At 45.1% G+C, this 23156-nt stretch overlaps 2 protein-coding genes across 2 annotated transcripts; one reads left to right on the top strand and one right to left on the bottom strand.

Annotated features, from left to right (window-relative positions):
- Positions 1-5618: 5618 nt before the first annotated feature.
- On the top strand, positions 5619-11500 carry LOC123447911. The gene is made up of 7 exons (XM_045124632.1): positions 5619-5992; positions 6222-6896; positions 7681-8033; positions 8853-9064; positions 10389-10645; positions 10722-10900; positions 10981-11500. The coding sequence occupies exons 1-7, from the start codon at positions 5764-5766 to the stop codon at positions 11059-11061; spliced, it is 1986 nt and encodes a 661-aa protein (XP_044980567.1). The 5' UTR covers positions 5619-5763; the 3' UTR covers positions 11062-11500.
- A 198-nt stretch (positions 11501-11698) lies between these two features.
- LOC123447912 (protein BPS1, chloroplastic-like) lies at positions 11699-13635 on the bottom strand. The gene has a single exon (XM_045124633.1). It carries the CDS (start codon positions 12970-12972, stop codon positions 11959-11961), a length of 1014 nt encoding a protein of 337 aa, XP_044980568.1. The 5' UTR covers positions 12973-13635; the 3' UTR covers positions 11699-11958.
- Between the last annotated feature and the right edge of the window lie 9521 nt (positions 13636-23156).

Raw genomic sequence — 23156 nt, 5'->3', positions numbered from 1 at the left:
GATAGGCACCCAAAGAGGATACAATGAAACTTCCATCTTCTTGTGCATTGATTAGAAAGTGAAGTTTGATTCCTCTAAATTAGTTTTGAGACATGGATTTGGTGATATTAAGAGTTATGTTAGTAGGGTGTTGTGAATATAGAAATACTTGTGTTGAAGTTAGTGATTCCCGTAACATGCACGTATGGTGAACCGCTATGTTAGGAAGTCGGAGCATAATTGATCTATTGATTTTCATCCTTTGTGTTGCTGTCGGGATCGCGCGATGGTTAACACCTACCAACCATTCCCCTAGGAGTATGCGTCTAGCACTTTGTTTCGATTACTAATAAAAACTTTCGCAATAAGTATCTGAGTTCTTCATGACTAATGTGAGTCCATGGTACAGATGCACTTTCACCTTCCACCTTTGCTAGCCTCTCTAGTGTCGCGCAACTTTCGTCGGTGCACAAAACCACCATATGGCTTCCTCAAAACAGCCACCATACCTACCTATTATGGCATTTTCATAGCCATTCCGACATATATTGCCATGCAACTCCCACTGTTCCGTCTCACGACATGTGCCATCACTTTCATATTGCCGTTGCATGATCGTAAGATAGCTAGCGAGTCATACGCCAAGCTAGATCGCTGCACATCCCGGTACACTGCCGGAGGCATTTCCTATAGGGTCCTCATCGTTCTAAGCATTGAGCTGTGAGTAAATTAAAGTGTGATGATCATCATTATTAGAGCATTGTCCCATGCGAGGAAATAAAAAAAAAGAGGCCAAAGTTGCCCACGAAAAAAGAGATATGGAAAGAGGCCAAAGAACCCAAACAAAAAAAGAGAGAAAAAGAGAGAAGGGACAATGCTATTATCTTTTCCACACTTGTTCTTCATAGTAGCACCATGTTCTTCATGATTGAGAGTCTCTCGCTTTGTCACCACCATATGCTAGTGGGAATCTTCATTATATAACTTGGCTTGTATATTCCAATGATGGTCTTTCTCAAAATTGCCCTAGGTCTTCGTGAGCAAGCAAGTTGGATGCACACCCACTAGTTCTCCTTTTGAGCTTTCACATACTTATAGCTCTAAGTGCATCCATTGCATGATAATCCCTACTCTTTCACATTGATATCTATTGATGGGCATCTCCATAGCCCTTTGATACGCCGAGTCGATGTGAGCATCTTCTCCTTTTTGTCTCACAATCTCCACCACATTCTATTCCACCTATAGTGCTATATCCATGGCTCACGCTCATGTATTGCGTGAGAGTTGAAAAAGGTTTGAGAAAGTAAGAGTGTGAAAACAATTACTTGGCCAATACCGGGGTTGTGCATGATTTAAATTAGTTGTGTGGGGATGATGGAGCATAGCCAGACTATATGATTTTGTAGGGATAACTTTCTTTGACCTTGTTATTTCGAAAGTTCATGATCACATTGCTAGTATGCTTGAAGTATTATTGTTTTCATTTCAATAGCAAACTATTGTTTCGAATCTTACGGATCTGAACATTCATGTCACATGAAAGAAGTTACAAAGGACAACTATGCTAGGTAGCATTCCACATCAAAAATTCAGTCTTTATCACTTCCCTACTCGAGGACGAGCAGGAGTTAAGCTTGGGGATGCTTGATACGTCTCCAACGTATCTATAATTTTTTATGGTTCCATGTTATTATCTTATCAAACTTTGGATGTTTTGTATGCCTTTTATATATTTTTTGGGACTAACTTATTAACTCAGTGCCAAGTGCCAGTTCCTGTTTTTCCGTGTTTTTGACCCTTTTTAGAGGAGAATATTAAACAGTGTCCAAACGGAATAAAACTTCTGAAAACATTTTTTCCGGAACAGAAGATACGCAGGGGGCGTGATAACCAAGGCAGAGGCCACCAGGGGAGGCCACAATCCCCCTAGGCGCGACCAGGGGGGCCCGCGCCTAGCAGGCTTGTGGGCCCCCTGTGGCTCGTCTGTCCTACTTCTTCCGCCTATAAATCCCCGAAAAATCAAAAACCACGGGAGAGATCCATGAAAATACTTTTCCGCCGCCACAAGCTTCTATCTCTGCAAGATCCCATCTAGGGCACGTTCTGGTGCCCTGCTGGAGGGGGATTCGGATACGGAGGGCTTCTACATCAACACCATTGCCTCTCCGATGATGCGTGAGTAGTTCATGGGTCCATAGCTAGTAGCTAGATGGCTTCTTCTCTCTCTTGGATCTTCAATACAAAGTTCTGCATAATCTTCATGGAGATCTATCCGATGTAATCTTCTTTTGCGGTGTGTTTGTCGAGATCCGATGAATTGTGGATTTATGATCAGATTATCTATGAATCTTCTTTGAGTTTCTTCTGATCTCTTATATGCATGATTTCATATCCTTGTAATTCTCTTCGAGTTGTGGGTTTTGTTTGACAACTTGATCTATGATTCTTGCAATGGGAGAAGTGCTTGGTTTTGGGTTCATACCGTGCGGTGACCTCACCAAGTGACAGAAGTGGTAGCGAGGCACGCATCGTGTTGTTGCCATCAAGGGTAAAAAGATGGGGTTTATATCTACTGCATGAATTTATCCCTCTACATCATGTCATCTTGCTTAAGGCGTTACTCTGTTCGTCATGAACTCAATACACTAGATGCATGCTGGATAGCGGTCGATGTGTGGAGTAATAGTAGTAGATGCAGACACTATAGGTCTACTTGTCTCGGACGTGATGCCTATATATATGATCATTGCCTTAGATATCGTCATGACTTTGCGCGGTTCTATCAATTGCTCGACAGTAATTCGTTCACCCACCGTAATATTTGCTATCTTGAGAGAAGCCTCTAGTGAACACTATGGCCCCCGGGTCTACTTCACATCATATTTTTAGCCTTACACTTTTACTTTGTTGCACTTTCTGCCTTCAGACCTCACTTTGCAATCAATCTTGAAGGGATTGACAACCCCTTTATAGCGTTGGGTGCAAGCTCGTTTGTGTTTGCGCAAGTACTCTGGACACTTGGCTTGATTCTCCTACTGGATTGATATCTTGGTTCTCAAACTGAGGGAAATACTTACTGCTACTGTGTTGCATCACCCTTTCCTCTTCAAGTGAAAAACCAACGCAAGCTCAAGAGGTAGCAGTCGCTCAATCCCACAATACCGTCAAATAAAAATAAGACAATGGAGGTAAGAAATATGAACATCAACACCCACAACTTCTTTGTGTTCTACTTGTGCATATCATCTATGCATAGACCAAGCTCATGGTGCCACTGTTGGGGAACAAAGCACGGGAAACAAAATTTTACTACGAAACGCCTGATACGTCCCCAACATATCTATTATTTTTATTGTTTCATGGTGATATATTATCATTCTAGTATGCTTTTGGAGTATTTATTTACCATTTTATATTATTTTTGATCACTAACCTATTGACTCAGTGCCCAGTGCCAGTTGTTGTTTTCTGCGTGTTTTTCACTTTGCAGGTTTTCCATACCAAATGAGGTCCAGTTGCCTTGAAACTTTTTGATGATTTTTTCTGGACCAAAAGAAGACCAACGAGCATCGGAAAAAGGCTAGAGGCCTCATAGGTGGCCCATAAGCTAACAGGGCACTGCCTTGGGGGCACTGATAGCTTGTGTCCCCCTCGTGGCCCTCCCGGCTCTGTTCTTCTGCTTATAAATTCTCATCTATCCTAAAAACACGAGAGGGAGTCCCGAAACACTTTTTTACGCCGCCACAAGTCTTTGTTCCGATGGGAGGCCATCTGGAGCTCCATTCCGGCACCTTGCCGGAGGGGGGATCGATCGCGGAGTGCCTCTTCATCAACCTTGATGCCCTCACGATGATGTGTCAGTAGTTCACCACAGACCTACGGGTCCATAGTCAGTACCTAGATGTCAATCTCTCTCTTTGATCTTCAATACAATGATCATCGCATCTTTGCTTTGATCCATATGATGTAATTCTTTTTGTGTGGTGCGTTTGTTGAGATACGATGAATTGTGGTTTTATGTTCAGATTATTCATGATAAATATTTGAGTCACCTCTGAATACTTATATGATTCTTATGTGCATGATTATGACAACTTCGTAATTCTCTCCGATCTACTGAAATACTTTGGCCAACTAGATCGGTATTTCTTCCGTGAGAGAGGTCCGTTGTGGTAGGTTTAACCTAGCGAATTTCTATATCCCATTGACAGAAGGGGACAAGATGCGTCTTTGTGTTGCTGCTACTAAGGATAAAACAATGGGTTTATTCATATTGTTTGAGTTTAGTTTGTCTACATCATGTCATCTTACTCTATGCATTACTTCGTTCGCCGTGAACTTAATACGTAGAGAGGCAAGCATAGAAGCGCTCTTGGAGTGAAGTAATAGTAATAGGTGCAGGTAGAAGTCGACCTATTTGTTTATGAACGAGATGCCTATATACACATGATCATTGCCGTGAATATCTCGCTTTTCTATCAATTGCCCAAAAGTAATTTGTTTACCCACAGTATGCTATTTTTCCATGAGAGATGCCATTAGGTAAAGCTATGGCCCCGTATCTATTCACAACATATTGATAGTACCTTCATTACCTTGCTATTATTTACTTGTTTTTATTTTATCTTGCTATCTATAATTATCTACACACCTCACTTGCTTGCAAATGACAAGACAAGAGGATTCACAACCCTCTTGTCCGTGTTGGGTGCAAGTTGTTTGTTCTTTTGTGTGCAACCATTGAAGTCGGTTGTGGTTGATATTTCTATTGGTTGGATAAACCTTGATTTCATAACTGAGGGAAATACTTACCCGTTTTATGCTGCGATAACCCGTTCCTCTTCACTAAAAGCCCAACGCAGATCATGAGTATCAACGCCCAAGATCTATTCTATGGAGATGCTAGCAACAAGAGGGAGATGTGTCTACATACCCTTGTAAACCGAAAGTGTTAACGATCTAGAGACGGTGGTTGGCGTAGTCGCACTCGCTTCGCGACCCCATCTGATCCAAGCACCGCACATGCGGCACCTATGAGTTTTGCAGAGGGTTGGTTCAGTGACGTATCCTCCTTCTTGATCCAGCAAGAGAGGGAGAATATGTAGATGATATCTGAGCCAACACGACGATGTTGGTTGTGGTGGTAAAAGCGGAATTCCGGTAGGGCTTCGCCAAGCGTGTATCGAAGAAACATGGAAGGGCTTGGGAGAGCCAATGGGCAAGGGTGAAGGGGTGGCTGCCTCAGGCGCTGCACATTGCAAGTGTGGTGCCTGTGTGCTAGGGCTGCACAACGGGGGTGGGGCTAGGGCTGTCTTCGGGATGCCACGCTCGCCAAGGTGCCTCCGCTGTCAGTCAGACGCTACATAGTGTAGTGTGGCATCCACTCTAGTGTTTCGTCGCCGGACACCATACAAAAAGATTAATCAAATTTGTTCATTTTGCTTACATGACATTTGACCTTTTGGGAAATAAGGGAGGAAGAACACGTTGTTTGATAAAAATATCCCGCTCTATGCCTAACATGTCGGCTCTCATCTCCGATCTCTCCCCTCTCACCAACCTCGCAGCCTAAGAGAGAGAGAGAGAGGAGAGATAGGTCTTTTTCTCCGGCTTCTCCCAACCCCATCACCGTCACGTGCAACTAACCACTCCCTCCAACCATCCCGATCAAATTACAAAAAAGCCCCTCCGTTTCACTCCGGTCCGCTTCCCCACCCACCGTCCTCCGTCCCGTACATGGTGGTGGTGGCCGAGCACCAGCAGTAGCACCGCCTCTGACTGATGGCGCAGTACAGGCAATCCGGCGGCGGTTTCTTCGACTCCCGCGGTGGCGCGACCCACCACCCGCTCCCGGACTACCACCGGGCCCACCCCTCCAAGCCCTCCCGGATCCGCCGTCCCGGCAAGCCCGCGCGCCGCCGCTCGCCGGCCGTTGCCGCAGCCTCCGCTGCAGTCCTGCTCCTCGCTGGCGTCTTCATCCTCTCGCGCCGCCTCTCTCGCGACCCCGCAGGTTGGTGGTTTCACTCGGATTCTCTGGGGATGGGTTTAGGCGGTCCGCCCCGCTCGGTGTTCTTGTTGCTTCGACAGGAGAGAGAGGAGAGTGGAAATGCCATCTTTGACGCTCTTGGGATCGTCCATGGCATGGTTGGATGTGAATGGACCACTGTCGATCCAAATTCTGTTCGGTTGATCTGGTTATCTGTTAGTTAATGCCATTACATGTCCGTATTGTTTTGCAGAGATCGGCGAAGATTCGGGCGGCGGGGAGGGTTTGCCGGAGTGGAACCGGAGCAAGAACTGGAAGGAGCTCAAGTTCGGCCATGGCGGTGGTGGCAGGAGTGCGCGGGATTCCAGGTACTGGGACCAGGATGATCGACGGCGTGACGAGGACTATTCGGAGGACGAGAAGGAGAAGATCTCGGGTGCTGGTGGAAACACTGGTGATGCTGGTGGCAGCAGTGAGAAAAGCGTGAGCTCTGATCCCGGAATCGAGGAGAAAGGGTTGACCTTGGACACCAGGGGTGGTGCTGACAAGGAGGTTCCAGAGTTGGCTGAAGGGGGAAAAGGAGGCACCTTATACAATGAGGGTGGCAGGAAAGAGCTGGAGCAGTATGAGGCAGCTTCTATGGGTGCCGTGAGCACGGGGATGAGGGAGGTTGATCCAGATGATGAGTATGATGATGGCATCGATGATCCCGATGATTCTCAGATGCATTCATCTGTTGGCAGGAAACTTGGTGATGGTATTCATGAGAGCATAGAGAAGGAAGAGAATGTTGCCTTGGAGAGACACATGAAAGCAGGTGGAAGGATTGGTGATGGTGGTGATGTTGTTAATACGGATCAAAAGAAAGCTTCAGGTACTGGTGATAAGAAACATGGGTCCAAGAAGAAACCAAAGCGTAAAAAGTCTGGTGAGTTGTTCTTCCTTTTCTAATTTGAAAGCTAGATTCGGGCAGTTTCAGTTTAGCATCATGATTTTCCTCCCTAAATTGGTGGAATTTTGATCCCATTTACTCAGGATACCGTTAGATTTTTGCTGTTACTATCCTAATAGCTTTATGAGGTGATTCAGCTAGATAAGTAGCTATATATTGCACGCTATTTTTCTGCTGTATGAGATCATTATTATTTTAGAAACATGAAATGTGATTGTAAGTATCTAATAGGGGATGCTGTTAGCATGCATAAGATGTGTATGTACCTAATGACTATTCAAGTGTTGCGTCATGAATAAAATATGAGCATGCGTATTGTACCCAGTGGCTTTCATAAATATTATGACATGCATAACATGACCGTAATATTGGATGTCTTGGACATGTTAGACCGCCAACTGATAGGTTTGTGGCATAACATTTTCATGGTTTGCTGTTGGATTTAAATAAAAAATATGGTGCTGATGTTGGATGCCCAAGTTTTTGCCTGGTGAATTAACTGAAAATGTTTGCACGCAATGGTATCATGATATATTTGTTGTATTATTTATGCAAGTCAAAATCAGTATATCTGAGCTTTATTATTAGGTCTATCAGTACCTTTGCTATATTTGATAATTTGCCTTACTATAAATTCTATTGATATCAAATATGACACTCTTTTTGCAATCAAGCTTGTTTCATGTCTTTATTATCTAGTCATAATTTTTTTAGCCTCTGTTCTTGATGGTTACCTAATTAGTTGGAATATATTAACCAGGTTCAACTTGTGAAATGAGGTTCCTAAACTCCACTGCACAACTTGTAGAGCCTGCAAAAAATGAAAAATTCGGTAGCTTTAAGTTGGAGTATGTAGAGGTTGAACAAAAACCAGTTGGATCAGAATATTGGGAGCCAAGATTTGCTGGCCACCAGACTCTACAGGAAAGAGAGGAGTCATATGTAGCTCATGACCAACAACTGACATGTGCTTTTGTTAAGGGGCCTAATGGATCAAGCACTGGTTTTGATATATCAGAGGATGACAAAAAGTACATGAGCAAATGCCGCATTGCTGTATCTTCCTGCATCTTTGGAAACTCTGATCGTCTGAGGACTCCATATGGCAAAACAGTATGACATTTCTTGGCACATAACTCTTTGGCAAATTTACACTTCTACTATGATTCCTCCAACCTGTATAAGTAGCAATAAGCGACTTATAACAATTTGTTCCAGTATGTTCCTTTTTTTTAGGGATAGGTTCCTTTGTTCTTTGCATGGTTTGTTGCAGACAGTTTAGCATCTCATTAGCCTCGCTTTACTATCTAGTCTCTAGGTACTTGTCAATGTTAAAGCAGTATTTTTAGTTTTTTACTGCTGATTAGTCTCACATACAGACATAAAAAACCCTTAGATGACAGGTCTATGAAATGCAACCACATCTCCATTAATAGTATGATGATGCCATCTTTTGCTAAGTCCTTTAATGTTGCTATGTGATACAAGATTGAAAACTCATTTTCACATTTTTTAAATTACCATAACCATGTTAAGCTTCATGCACTAGCCAACTCAACTAAAAGTCTGAACTGATGGAAAGAGCTAGACAATCCACGTGTGACGCGGGAAGTCAACATGCAAATAGACTCAGAGGTATGGCTCAAGAGGCCTATACATGGACACAGAGGGGGCAACAACAATTTTTTGATAAATTGCAGAAGCCAGGACTTTGAACTCAAGATCTTAGACTCTGATACGATGTTAAGCTTCATGCACTAGCCAACGCAATCAAAATTCCGAATTGATGGAAAAAGCTAGACAATCCACACATACACACTTCAACAAACTGCACTCCAAACTTAAACAATTCTTGACCTTTCTTGTGCTATGTCACAACATGAAATATTCTTTAGTATCCATATGAAGTGTCTTTATTTGATATCTTTGCAGATCACAAGTCTCTCAAAGAAGACAGTTTGTTTTGCTATGTTTTTGGATGAAGTCACATTGCAAACTTTGCTATCTGAAGGCCAAAAAATGGACAACATGGGTTTCATTGGTATATGGAAGATTATATTGATCAAGAATATGCCTTATAATGACATGCGGAGAGTTGGGAAAATACCAAAACTTTTGGCACATCGACTTTTCCCATCATCAAGGTAAGACCGAGTTTCTGCATAATATCTTCTGTCCTGATTGTCATGCATGTATTTCAATGGAGGACTCGACTGTAGTTTTAAGTTTTATGCATGCAATTTCCCCATTGGCAAATCATAACCTTGTGATCTCCCAAAAAGTCTTTACCTTTTGCTCAACACACACTGGTTTGTTATGTGGTTTTTTTTGTACAATTTAATCAAAGGTTGTTTTGCACCAAGGAGCCAGTTGTCCCGGTCCTTACCGGGACAAGTAACAGTACGTACTATACTACTATCCAAAATTATTGAAATTCAAATTTCAGTATCAAATTTAATTTGTGGCGTCCTATTTGCTGTTTTGATTCAGAAAGTGGATGGCCAGTATGCTAGCATAAAACTGCATGATTAGAGGTTTATGAGAAAAGGATGATGTTATCACCTTCAGAAAAGATGGTATTTGTAGTTAATTGAACAAAAGTACCGTGGTTACTTATCTGTGGTTGCTGTAATTTTTATCAAATGGGTACTTTGGCAGCTCTGGGAAATATTGGTTAATAGGATAACTGGCTGAGAACCAGTCAGTACCCCACCATAGGTCCAGTACTTTCCCTCAATACAGAATTTTGAACCCTATTTCACAACCCTTGCATGTCCTGGGACCTGGTTCCAGGCAACATAGTGCCCACATCGGGAACTCATCCCATCCCCATCTGTAGTGTGTGCTTGTCTGCTTATATCTTTGCTCTGAGTAGCAATCCATCTTAGTTTCTAAAACTGAATGGTGTCAATGTCACTGTCTCAAATACACAGACCTGAGTTGGATGCATAACTGGTTTTTCTGTTTCTGGCTGTTCTCTTCCTGTCCAATAGCAGTTGGAACACTGGCATAAGATGCCTGTTTCCCATGGTTTGTTCTCTCTGTTGACACTGGAACAACAGCTTTCTTATACCCAGAGATTGTGCGTAGTCTGCTCCCTGGTATCTTTCCTTATACTCTGAAGAAACCAATTGGTGGTGGCAGTCATCCACTTTGGAATCGTATCAGCTGTCCGATTTGCTGCCAACTTGATCAGCACCCATTTACTATATGTTTTACAAAACATGCTGAGCTACCATGTTTTTTTCTGATGCGCCGAGCAGCTCCTCAGTTCAGTAAAATATATAATCTTATGAACATGTAATATGTTTTAAAATCTGCAGCATAAGTTGTAAATATGCGGTATGCCCCCCCCCCCCCCCCTCCTTTTTTATAATGTACTATTGTGCTTTAGTTTTACATCTTTAATGTGATGAACCAGCCTGTTCTGCAATATAGTTTGTCTAAGAACATCGTTAATTGTATCAGATTCTCTATCTGGCTGGACAGCAAATTGCGGCTACAAACTGATCCTATCCTTATCCTAGAATATTTTCTTTGGCGGCATGGTTATGAATATGCTATTTCCAATCATTATGACCGGCATTGCGTATGGGAGGAAGTGGTACAAAATAAAAAGCTGAACAAGTTCAACCATACAATAATTGATCAACAGTTTGAGTTTTACCAAGCTGACGGACTTGCAAGGTTCAACTCATCAGATCCCCACAAGCTGCTACCAAGCTGTATGTTCTCTTACCTGCTGGTATTAGTTCTAGTGCATGAAATGTGTTTACCTAAGAATTTTGTTTCTTGTTATAGATGTCCCTGAAGGTTCTTTCATCGTGAGGGAACACACTCCAATGTCCAACTTATTCTCTTGCCTGTGGTTCAATGAGGTTGATCGCTTCACACCTCGTGACCAGCTCAGCTTTGCATATACATACTTGAAGCTTAGAAGAATGAATCCTAAGAAGTCGTTTCGCCTCAATATGTTTAAGGTGGGTGCGGTAAACCATCATAGCTAAGGATTAATACAACATATTCGTTATAGTTTAATCGTTATCCTATAAATTTTCAGGATTGTGAGAGACGATCAATAGCAAAACTATTCCATCATCGATCGGAAGAGAGACACAGCAGTGGACAGCTAACAAGATAACAAAGGGATTTTCAAAGGGTGGGTTTAGAGAGAAGGCAGAGATAGCACAAGGATTATACCTTTGGTACAACTCACAAAGTTCAACCACTGTCAACATCTATGTCCGGCCGGGGAGTTGATGCTGAATGGATGGCCGCAAGCGCATCACATGTACATCATGATCCTGCAGATTAGCTCCACCGTTCTTTTTGTACTCAACAAAGGCGGGTTAGGAAATGCTAGCTGTTTGGTTTCATAAGTTCTTGTTGCTTGCCGTGAAGTTTTGTTCATTCTTTTGGGAAAGAAATGGTCTGGCTGGGCATGAAGTCCAGGCTCTGTGTACCATCATACGGTGTATTCTCATGTAATCAAAAATGGTTTAGTGAAATGTAATATTATAACAGGATGCTGCACTCTGTAATTCTCTCCAGGATAGGAAATTAGTGATTTTTTGCCTTTACTTTTGGAATCTTCAGACTTGATTTGTTATGTGATCTACAAAATCAAATGACCTAACTTTGTCTGACATTTTTAAGTAGCACATTATTTTGTGGTGAATGCGCAATAAACAATATGTTGCTTCAAAAGAAAAGAAAAGAAAAGGCATATGTGCTCTTGCTGGTTGAAGGCTTGAAACTATATTTAACTCATGGAAGAATAAATGAAATGTCACTTGCTTTATTGGTCGGTCTCATGACACTGTCAATACAAAGTTACAAAGCAAATTAAAACGCAAACACATAAAAACCACACGCTACAACAACTTCTACACCCTTTATAAAGAAGGAAAAAAGATGAAGAAAATTCAGTTGATTGATCAATTAACAATTTAGGATCAGCAAATCCAACATTACAAACATCACCAAATTTTTACACGAGATTGAAATCCAGAGGTAATTAAAATTCACCCCATTTCAGTTATGTAAGGACCTTGTCTCTGAAGATCCCCAGCATCTCATTCCTGCCCCTGATCACCTCGTCAAAGACTTGATCAAGAACACAGTCGAACATCTCCACCCCCTCCCGGAGCTCGCCAGACCTCGTCCTCAGCAGCTCCGCATGATCCTCTGATCCTTCCGTCCTGCCGCCGATCATGTCCCTCACCGCCGTCACGACACTCTCGTGCTCCGCGATGCTCGCCGGCAGCGCCGCCACCCGTTCGTTGATCGCCGACAGCGACTCGCGCCACGGACGCAGCTGCTCTGGGACCGCGGCGCGGGCGAGCGTGCTGCTGCGCTGGTGCGCGCCGCCGACGCCGACGTCGTCCTCGAGGAGGGAAGGGGGTGAGGCGTGGGTGAGCGCGTGGAGCACGGAGGTGGCCACGACGGCCATTGTGATCTTGGCGACGAGCGTGACGAGGACCATGCTGCCGCTGCCGCCGGAGCTGGAGATGATCTTTCCCCCCAGCCGCTCCGCCTCGCTCACCACTGCCTTCACGTCCGACAGATTACCGCGGACGGTGGCGGCCGGAGAGGACGGCGCGGTGCTCTCGGCGACGAGCGAGGCGGCGATACCTCCGGCGCCGGCGCAGCCCACCTGCGCGGCGAAGTCCACCACCATGCAGTACCGGTGCATCCGGGACACGGCGGACTTGAACGCGTTGCAGAAGTCCAGCAGCGCCGCCGTCTCCTGCATGTACTGCTCCAGCCAGTCCTCGCCGGCGCAGGAGCCTGCGTCGACGGTCACCGGCGCGTCGGCGCTCCTGAAGACGGCCAGCAGGTCCCGCTGCATCCGCCTCACGAGGCGCATGGCGTCGGCGCACCACCTCATGGACACCGCCGACCCGCCTCCGCCGTCATCATCTTCGGCGGACAGCGTGGCCTCCAGGTGCGCGAGCCCGTCGACGAGCGAGGAGCAGAAGGCGGCGAGGAGAGGGCACTGCCGGCGGCGAGCGCCGCCCGGCCTGAGGCATCTCATGGTGGCCATGATCATGCATGCATGAGAAGATGGAGCGAGAGAGAAGACCTGCGTATTTGCATGGTGTGGTTTCTTGGAGGAGCAGCGAAGATAGAATTTTTCAAAGGGAGGGGAGGGGAAGGGAAGGGGAGGAGTGAAGCAAGAGAACTTGCATACTATTCCATGCACCTCGCGTACTTTGCTTAACCTTTGCGCACTTCCCTTCTTCTTTTGATTTGATCTGGGGCCGTTCTTTGCGTAATTTGTCCGGGTTTTCGGCGTCGAATCGAACCGGTCAAAAGTTTGAACAACATTTTTCAACCAGATGAAGATTGTAAGAAAGGTGTATTGCCACCAAATTGAGTCGATATTCACAGGAAGCAAACCCAATTCAACAAATTGCAGAGAAGACTGAGATCCAAAGTCTGGCCAGGTTTGCTATGTGGCTGAAACTGTGGGGCGCCTGGAGGAATCCTGTTGCAGATGGTAACAGGTACTCACACCTACCAGAGGTGGTTTTCCTAGCTAGTTTCAGTAGTTTGGTCCAACCAACCAGGCTTCAGCTTGGTGTTTGTCCAGGTGTTTGGATTTGGATGTAGGAACAACTATTAAGTTATTGATTGACTTGCAAGGATGGATGGGATGGGGGCCCTTTTGGGAAGCCCTGACAAGGGAAGTAGTTCACTCTAAGTCTGTCACTAATTGAAAAATGGTCCCATGCATGCTTGTCGCAATTCCTTCAAAAGGATATGTAGTGCCGACAGAAAACTGGAAATTGGAGATCTTGGGGTTCACTATGAATAAACCAAATATATCCTGCTTAATTAATTGACGAGGCAGATCTTTTGCCTCTCTTTCGGGGAAAAAAGTCCAGCGGTTTGGGTTGGAATTATGCTTCCTAATTTGTGTGGATATTTTTTTCTTCGAGAAACCTTCGAGCGCTTTGGCGCCTCCCTCGTACCCATTGCACCCAACCATCGCTAGTGTTCTCCTACCTCCCGTCGACACGACCGATGGTCTGCCTCGTCTTGTTTGGCCTTAGAGCCATAGATGTGTGGTGGATCCCGACCCTTGTCCGTGGAAGGGCTTTTTTTGAATGCTTTTCTGAGTTTTTTAGGGTTTATGTCCTCCTCAGAGAGACGAGGCGATGTTGCCTCTCTGAAGATGGAATAAAGTTTTCCTCGCCTAGCCCTCATTTCGGTGGTGCTTCTAACGTCGTCGGAGGGCGTGTGAAGATTTTTCCCCGGCGGATATTGTAGGATTCGATCAACGTTTCTCTTCGGTGGATCCACGTGGATACGGACATTGTTCTCTCGTGCGCGCGTGCGTGTGCGTGTGTCTACAAGTTTGATTCTTTCTATATACGGTTCTCTTCAATGGTGGCGGTTATATTGTGCTTGTCCTATAGGGCCTTAGCACGATGTCTTCATGACTGTCTACTACAACAAGTTTTGCCCGACTCCAGTGAAGGAGGGGCATGATGACGACGCGTGTAAAGACTAAGATGCGGTCCTTTCCGATTTGGGGAACGAGGCCCCGAATTGGAAAGAATCGCATCTAAGCTTTTCGCAAGCACGGTAACATAGCACATACATAATAATAGAAGAATGACAATAAGGGATTCAACTGCCATCTCATAAATATATCAGAGTTACATCACGCATCCAAACAAGGTAGTTCCGCTATGGACTATAAAACATGAGAAATGACTATGCTACCCTGCATGCTTGCCCACGACCATGACCACGCCTCAATCTTCTGGATAGTTCACGTACAGGCGGTCGTTCTCCTCATCGTACTGCCACGCCAGCTGCGTGCCGTCGGGATCACCTGTCTCGGGGGTACCTGAACCTGTTGGTGTTGTGAAGGAATCTGTGAGCCACGTGGACTCAGCAATCTATGACCTCGGTGCCAGAACTAGTCAAGTTATTAGGTAAGGAAGGTGGAGTATTTAGGTTGCAACATCCTAAGCAGTATGGTGGCTAACTTACATAGAACAAGTATGAAGGTGGTCTATACTAGCGGTCGATGATTAACTGATCACTAAGTGATCCTGAACACCTACTTACGTCAATCATAACCCCACCGTGTTCCCGTTCGAAGAGAGATCTTCGAAGGGGACAGTCACGGTTACGCACACAGTTGGCAATTTTATTAGATTATGTTTGAGTTATCTATAACCGGATGTTAACAAATATTCCAAGCTGCCACATAACCGCGGGCACGGCTTTCCGAAAGATTAATTCCTACAGGGGTGCTCCAACTAGTCCATCACAAACGGTCACGGGCCGCAAAGTAATCCTCTATCACGAATCTCGTGATCTCGTCGGATTCCTTAGAGGAAGACCTCAACTCTGGGGAGAACCAAAGCTTCACCGGGATTCCTATACGCAAGATATATCGCTAAGGTAAGACAAGACTAGCAGGACCTCCCAACGTGTCGACGACCCTGATAAGAGCCGCGTATCTCAGTCTCAGGACATGCCGGATGAGAACAGCGTACAGTGGCCTGATAGACATCTCCCGAGTTGCCCCGGGTTGGCCCCGCACACGACTCTAGATTGGACCAACACTCATGAGGAGCACTGGCCCGGGTTGTTGATTAAAGATCCTCGGGGTGATCATTCCCTATGCAGATTATTATTAAGTGATTAGCACATTAACACCAAGGTTGGGTCCTGCCGAACAAGTCTTAACTCTACGCGATTTATCAAGGGGGTCCCCCATAACAACCCGAACGTGTTAGGAGCGATCATTATGGAATCAAACACCGGTAGCCGGTAACTATGGCGGCAATAACGGAACAAAACACCCGGCAAAAGGCTAGGCCTTCCGTTATTTACCAAGTATATAGGTGCATTAATTAAATAACAAAACTAAGATAATGATATCAACTCATGTTATCACATGAGACAAGGCACCTGCAACTAGCAACGCTAACATTAGAAGCTGAGCAAAGCCTACTTAGCCATTCAAGATTTGCTAGGAGGGGAAAGTGTTTGGGTTTCATGGCAATATCAGGAGGCAATTATTTCAGTGGTAGGCAGCGAGCATATGATGGAAGAAACGTAATCTAGAATAACAAGTCTAGAGATGGAATCAAGGTCATATCATCTTGCGTGTGATGTCCTCAGCTTGGAACTGCTCTTGTTCGTCCTGCCCGTACTCTCCCGAATCCACGTACTCGTTCTCCGATCCCGGTGCTATCCAACATAAAAATAGCATCCAATGAACAACAGCACATCAAGATGCAACACGCACATGATGCATGAGATGAATATGAACATGCATCTCTATTCTACTCACTAGCACAAGCATGAGAAGTAAATACAAGTTCCTGGACAGAACTGGACTCTAAGCTATCTTGACATGCATGAGGATGACATGAATGTTGGGGAACGTCGCATGGGAAACAAAAAATTTCCTATGCGCACGAAGACCTATCATTGTGATGTCCATCTACGAGAGGGGATTTCCGATCTACGTACCCTTGTAGATCGCACAGCAGAAGCGTTAGTGAACGCGGTTGATGTAGTGGAACGTCCTCACGTCCCTCGATCCGCCCCGCGAACCGTCCCGCGATCAGTCCCACGATCTAGTGCCGAACGGACGGCACCTCCGCGTTCAGCACACGTACAGCTCGACGGTGATCTCGGCCTTCTTGATCCAGCAAGAGAGACGGAGAGGTAGAAGAGTTCTCCGATAGCGTGACGGCGCTCCGGAGGTTGGTGGTGATCTTATCTCAGCAGGGCTCCGCCCGAGCTCCGCAGAAACGCGATCTAGAGGAAAAACCGTGGAGGTATGTGGTCGGGCTGCCGTGGCAAAAGTTGTCTCAAATCAGCCCTAATACCTCAGTATATATAGGAGGGAGGGAGGGGAGGAGGCAGCCTCAAACCCTCAAGGTTTGGCCGAAATTTGAGGTGGAGGAGTCCTACTCCAATCCTACTTGGAGTAGGATTCCACCTTCCCACTTGGAAACTCTTTCCACCTTGTGTTTTTCCCTTCTCAAACCTTATGGGCCTTAGTGGGAACTTATTCCAGCCCACTAGGGGCTGGTTTATCTCTTCCCATAGCCCATGAGACCCCTTGGGGCATGACACCCCTCCTGATGGTCCCTGGCACCCCTCCCGGCACTCCCAATACACTACCGATGAGCCCGAAACTTTTCCGGTAATGCACGAAAACCTTCCGGTAACCAAATGATGTCATCCTATATATCAATCTTCGTTTCCGGACCATTCCGGAAACCCTCGTGACGTCCATGATCTCATACGGGACTCCGAACAACATTCGGTAACCAACCATATAACTCAAATACGCATAAAACAACGTCGAACCTTAAGTGTGCAGACCCTGCGGGCTCGAGAACTATGTAGACATGACCCGAGTGACTCCTCGGTCAATATCCAATAGTGGGACCTGGATGACCATATTGGATCCTACATATTCTACGAAGATCTTATCGTTTGAACCTCAGTGCCAAGGATTCATATAATCCCGTATGTCATTCCCTTTGTCCTTCGGTATGTTACTTGCCCGAGATTCGATCGTCAGTATCCGCATACCTATTTCAATCTCGTTTACCGGCAAGTCTCTTTACTCGTTCTGTAATACAAGATCCCGCAACTTACACTAAGTCACATTGCTTGCAAGGCTTGTGTGTGATGTTGTATTACCGAGTGGGCCCCGAGATACCTCTCCGTCACACGGAGTGACGAATCGCAGTCTCGATCCATACTAACTCAACTAACAGCTTCGGAGATACCTGTAGAGCATCTTTATAGTCACCCAGTTACGTTGCGACGTTTGATACACACAAAGCATTCCTCCGGCGTCAGTGAGTTATATGATCTCATGGTCATAGGAACAAATACTTGACACGTAGAAAACAGTAGCAACAAAATGACACGATCAACATGCTACGTCTATTAGTTTGGGTCTAGTCCATCACATGATTCTCCTAATGATGTGATCCCGTTATCAAGTAACAACACTTGCCTATGGCCAGGAAACCTTGGCCATCTTTGATCAACGAGCTAGTCAACTAGAGGCTTACTAGGGACAGTGTTTTGTCTATGTATCCACACAAGTATTGTGTTTCCAATCAATACAATTATAGCATGGATAATAAACGATTATCATGAACAAAGAAATATAATAATAACTAATTTATTATTGCCTTTAGGGCATATTTCCAACAATGAACAGATGCGTCACGTGAAAACGATGCAAAAGCATATAAAGAACATTACAAAGGGAGCTACGGATCAACGGGAAACAACGAAACAAGAAATGAAGTCCTACGTAACAAGATCATCACAACACACTCCAAGGGCATACTTCTGGTATTCCCAGGTTGCCAAGACATAAAAAAACTAACATGGATGGGGTGGTGTAAATAATATCACCACACCATCAATATGCACTCACAAGCATCAAAACATCAAAACTATACAATCTGCCACAAACAACATCATAGCCTTTTGAGAGCTACATGCAAGTCACCTACAGTCACCCAAACATGCCAAATAAGATATGTGGCAGAAGCTATTGAAATTTACTACAAGCACAAGAAAAAATATAATGCAAAGGAGTTTCACACAGAAAGTTACACAGCTGCTAACTTGGCCAAAAACATCAGTTTTCAGGGACTTAGTGAAAATTCCAGATTCTCACTAGCTATTTATGCTCTGAAGCATTTTGAAAGCACCCAAAACAATATCTACAGGACTCCAAATGGAGTGAAAATTTACAGAGAGCTAGACAAACACAAAAGCTACAACTTTCCAGTTGATAGCAAAGGCTGATTCACAACACATGGACTTCTACAAGCACAACAACAGGAGAAGAAAATATAAGCAGATTCTCAGACTTCAGCCACATGCCTACTTTGACTAGGCACCACTTGCACATATGAACTACTAAGCATGAAACAAAAGCAACAAGTGGTAGAGGAGGTCACCCCCTAATGCCACAACAAGGAATCAACCTCTCGGGCTCACCACATCTCATGGAACCAAGCTCCAAACATAGAACAAACCTGAAATATGACATTCCCAGAAAGTGTACCAAAGGCAAAACTGACTTCACCAATGGATTCCTGGGATGTTTCTACCCCAAAAACATATATAATAACTATGTACTTGCATAGAACAAAAGGGCACAAACTAGAACAGAAAACCTACATAGAATCACATATAGTGAATAGTGCATCATCACATGTGCAATTCACTAGATCAACAACTACACAAACAATTGCACTCTATCAACACTATATTGGTGCACATTAGGGGTAGACCTCATGCTCTTGTGCCTTAGCACACCACCACACACCACACACATCAAGCACTAGCAAGAAAGCACCTACACATGCTAATGAAAACACACACTAGATGACACCACATCATCTATACCTACACATATAAGCATGCTCATGAGCTCAACAAGGCTCTCCATGCTTTGGGCATGTATGTGGACACACACACACCATCATCACTCACACAACACCAAAGCATCTACATATCACATCCACAAGGTATGTGGGGGAAACCACACACCCACAACACACCACACTTGCATACACTAGTGCATCATCATCACCATGAGGATGAGGTTCTCACACACATGCACCACACTAGGCTAGTAAATCACCCACAAGTTAAGCACCTCACAAACATGCACACATGGGAGGTGATACACACATACACTACACTACAAATACCTACACATATAACACAAACACATGCTAGCAAAAATAGCAGATACAACCTACTGTTGAGAGCTAAAAATAATGTCACAAGGTGATCTAACACCTACACATGAGCTACACCAACAATCAAGAGCAAAACAGTACAAGAGGGCAAAAGAAAATAAAAGGAGGGGGTTGGGATTGAACCCTGCACCCCCTGGTCCAAGCCACAGACCCATACCACTCTGCTAACCTGCACCAGCTCGACAGAGAAGGGTAGCCAAGCAGGTTAAACTGCTCTGCTTCTACTGTAACTGCCACTATGCCAAATATTGCAAAAAAGGGGGCGACAATGCGCGGGACTCGAACCCAAGACTTCACATCAACACACACACACACACTATGACCACTACGCTACGTCTCGAGATCTTGGCAGAGAGGGGGTAGTCTGCAAGGTAACCTACCCAGGCAACCAGATGCTCTGTTCTGCTATGCACAGAGAGGCCGGCGACAGAGACTTCACTGGAGCGCCTCGCTACTAAGCTACTGCGCGCCGCAGGAAGCAACTACCCTACTGCTGCGAGGAAGATCCTCTGCTTTGCTACTACATCTAGCGAGCACCTGCAACTACACAAGAACACACATCACAAAAGCTATACCACACAGGACCTGTCGGCCTCCTCTTTGAACAGAGGCATGCAAAGATCGCCGGCCTGATCTCCTACGCGCATCTACCAACGAGGAAGGAGGGAGGAGAGGCTAGCTCACCTCGGGGAAGGAAGAAGAGGGCGATCGGGAAGAAGGAGCGCCCTGGAGTCGATGTAGATGATCTGAAGAAAACGCCTGCCGCAGACCGAAGTAGGGGAAGAAGACACCGGGTGCACGCGGTTGACGAGGATCTGCCCGTCGGTGAGGTCGCTCCCCGGCCTCATCGAGGACGGGAATGGAGCGCAGGGTGCTGCCCTGAGCCCCTGGACATGGCGTCCAACACCGGAGACGATGGGAGCGAGGTAGACAACGGCGGGACACTTCTCTCTCTGTGCTAGAAGCTACATATCTTACCTTGGGGGGAGAAAGAGAGAAGGGAGAAGGAGTGGCGGCGCGATGAGGGGAAAGATGGAACCCTAGGGAAGGGGGGCACGCACGCCGAGGCTATATGGGGGGGCCTCGACGTCCGTGAGCCCTCACGGCGACTCTCTCTCTCTCTCTCGGTTGTCTGACGGAAAGCGAGCAGAGGGGGAAACGGCGTGAGGAAGAAGGAGGAACACGCGAGCTGGGCTGTCGCGCGAGACAGGGAAGGAAATGGGCCATGCAGGAGGGGATGGAGCCCACCTGTGGCGCCATATAAGAAATAATAAATCCTGGGGGTTTTCTATTTACTAACAACACCAGGAAAACAAATAAAAGCACAGCCTAAACTACAGAAGCTAAAAATAAAACAAGCACACCCCTGGTTATAAGAAAATACAACCTATTTAAGAAAAATAGAAAAGGAATTTTAGGAGCCACTAAATATTTACAAAACAGAATATATTGGGCTGTTTTGTGAATATTTGCACCCTCACTACAAAGTTTCAAAACAGCAAAATCACATGTTCATCTCCACCACAAAATAAGCTAAATCAAGGACATTTTTAAAACAGAAAAGGATCAAGTGAAACTTGACCTTGAGATGGAATAGAGAGGGAGGGGGGGGGGAGATGGTTTTTGAAGCCTATGCAAACCACAAGGTTATTCCTACTATCCAACCACATCTATATCACTCCAATAATCACACACATCATCACATGACAACTCATGTCAACACATCACCACATATGATCACAAGGCAACAGATCAAGACAAGGACATGAAATGATATGGCATGCATGCATGCAAAGGAAGAGTAAACAAAGTGACATCACATGAAATCATATGCATAGGATAGCTCTCATATCAATGACAAGTTGGACCCACATGGAGAAGGTTCCAAAAAGGGAAAGATACACTCTTGGGGCATTACAGCGCGCCTTCAGCTTGCTGTAGTGTTTGTAGTCGTCGGTAGGTGGTCTACGGATGTGAATGTAATTTTTATTATTTCTAGTATTCGTTGTGCTGTCATGATTGATGATGAATAGATCGAAAGTTTTTCCGCATAAAAACTTTCGATCTACTCATCATTAATCATGACAGTACAACAAACAATAAACATAATAATAAAATGACATCCAGATTTGCAGACCACCTACTCACAACCACAAGCATTGGGGCGAGTCCAAGGCGCGTCGCCATCATCGTCCTTTCCTTGTCGGAGCCAGAGAAAACTTGTTGCAATGGATAGTTGAAAAACCATCGTGCTAAGGCACATAGGACAAGCACACCAAAACAACAACCGCTGCTGATGAAGATAAAAATTGATCTGAAAGACGAAAGAAGACCAGGTCTGATAGAATCCACCAAATAAAACCACCGATTGAATCTGGTGAGATCAGCCGGAGACACACCTCCACACACCCTCCGATGATGCTAGACGCACCACCGAGACAGGGGCTAGGCGGGGAGAATCTTATTCAATCTTCAAGGAGTCACCATCGTCTCGTTTTCTTTAGAAAGACACATACCCTAGCAAAACTCACAAAAACATATAAAACGAAGGTCTCCCACCGACAAGGGACATGATCGACCACGACCACATGGCCATAAGGCCACAGAAGATAAGGCAGATCGCTAGCACTGCCAACGGGAGGCAGAATCTCGAACCGCCATGTTCACTTGGAGGAGAGGCAAAGGAGTAAGCCTCCCTCGCGCTAGACCAATTAGTGTTGATATGCGGCCTCCAAAACTTTGTTTGGATCAAAAAGTTTTGAGCTTGTTTCTGGTCAAATAAATACCAATGCCTCTATGATACGTCCATTTTGCATCATGATTTCCTATTGATATGTATGCTACTATTGGTCATTATTTCACTTTATGATACAATTCTTATGCCTTTCCTCTCTGAATTTGCAAGGTATGCCACAAGGAGGGAAATTACCGAAAACTGGATTTTTGGACCTGAAAACCAAGAAAAAGGCTGACGATTCACTGGACTCGAAATGATGTGAAATTTCACGGAGATTTTTTTTGGAATATATGGGAATTTATGGAGCAAAAATATACCATAGGGAGGCCACCTGTTGTTGCCAAGCTAACAGGGCACGCCCACCCCGTCGGCACGCCTTGATGGCTTGGGACCACCTTCGAGGTGCCATGGCCTCCCTCTTCTCCTATAAGATGGTTTTTGACCTAGAAAAAATAAGAAGTTACTTTCAGCACGAAGCACCGCCGTCTCGAGGTGGAAACCTGGGCAAGGGCCCTTTTGCTCTATGGGAGAGTGATTTTGTCGAGAAAAATCGAAGCCATCTTCATCACTAATGCTTCCTCCTTCGTGGGAGGATCAATCTTCGTCAACATCTTCACCAGCAACATCTCATCTCAAACTCTAGTTCATCTTTTGTGTTCAATCTTTGTCTCAAAACCTCAGATTGCTACATGTGGGTTGCTACTAGTGTTG

This window comes from Hordeum vulgare, chromosome 4H (genome assembly GCF_904849725.1).
Source record: "Hordeum vulgare subsp. vulgare chromosome 4H, MorexV3_pseudomolecules_assembly, whole genome shotgun sequence".
NCBI classification, from domain to species: domain Eukaryota; kingdom Viridiplantae; phylum Streptophyta; class Magnoliopsida; order Poales; family Poaceae; genus Hordeum; species Hordeum vulgare.
Note: the sequence above shows the minus strand (reverse complement) of the source record. Positions and strands in the feature narration are given on the sequence as shown.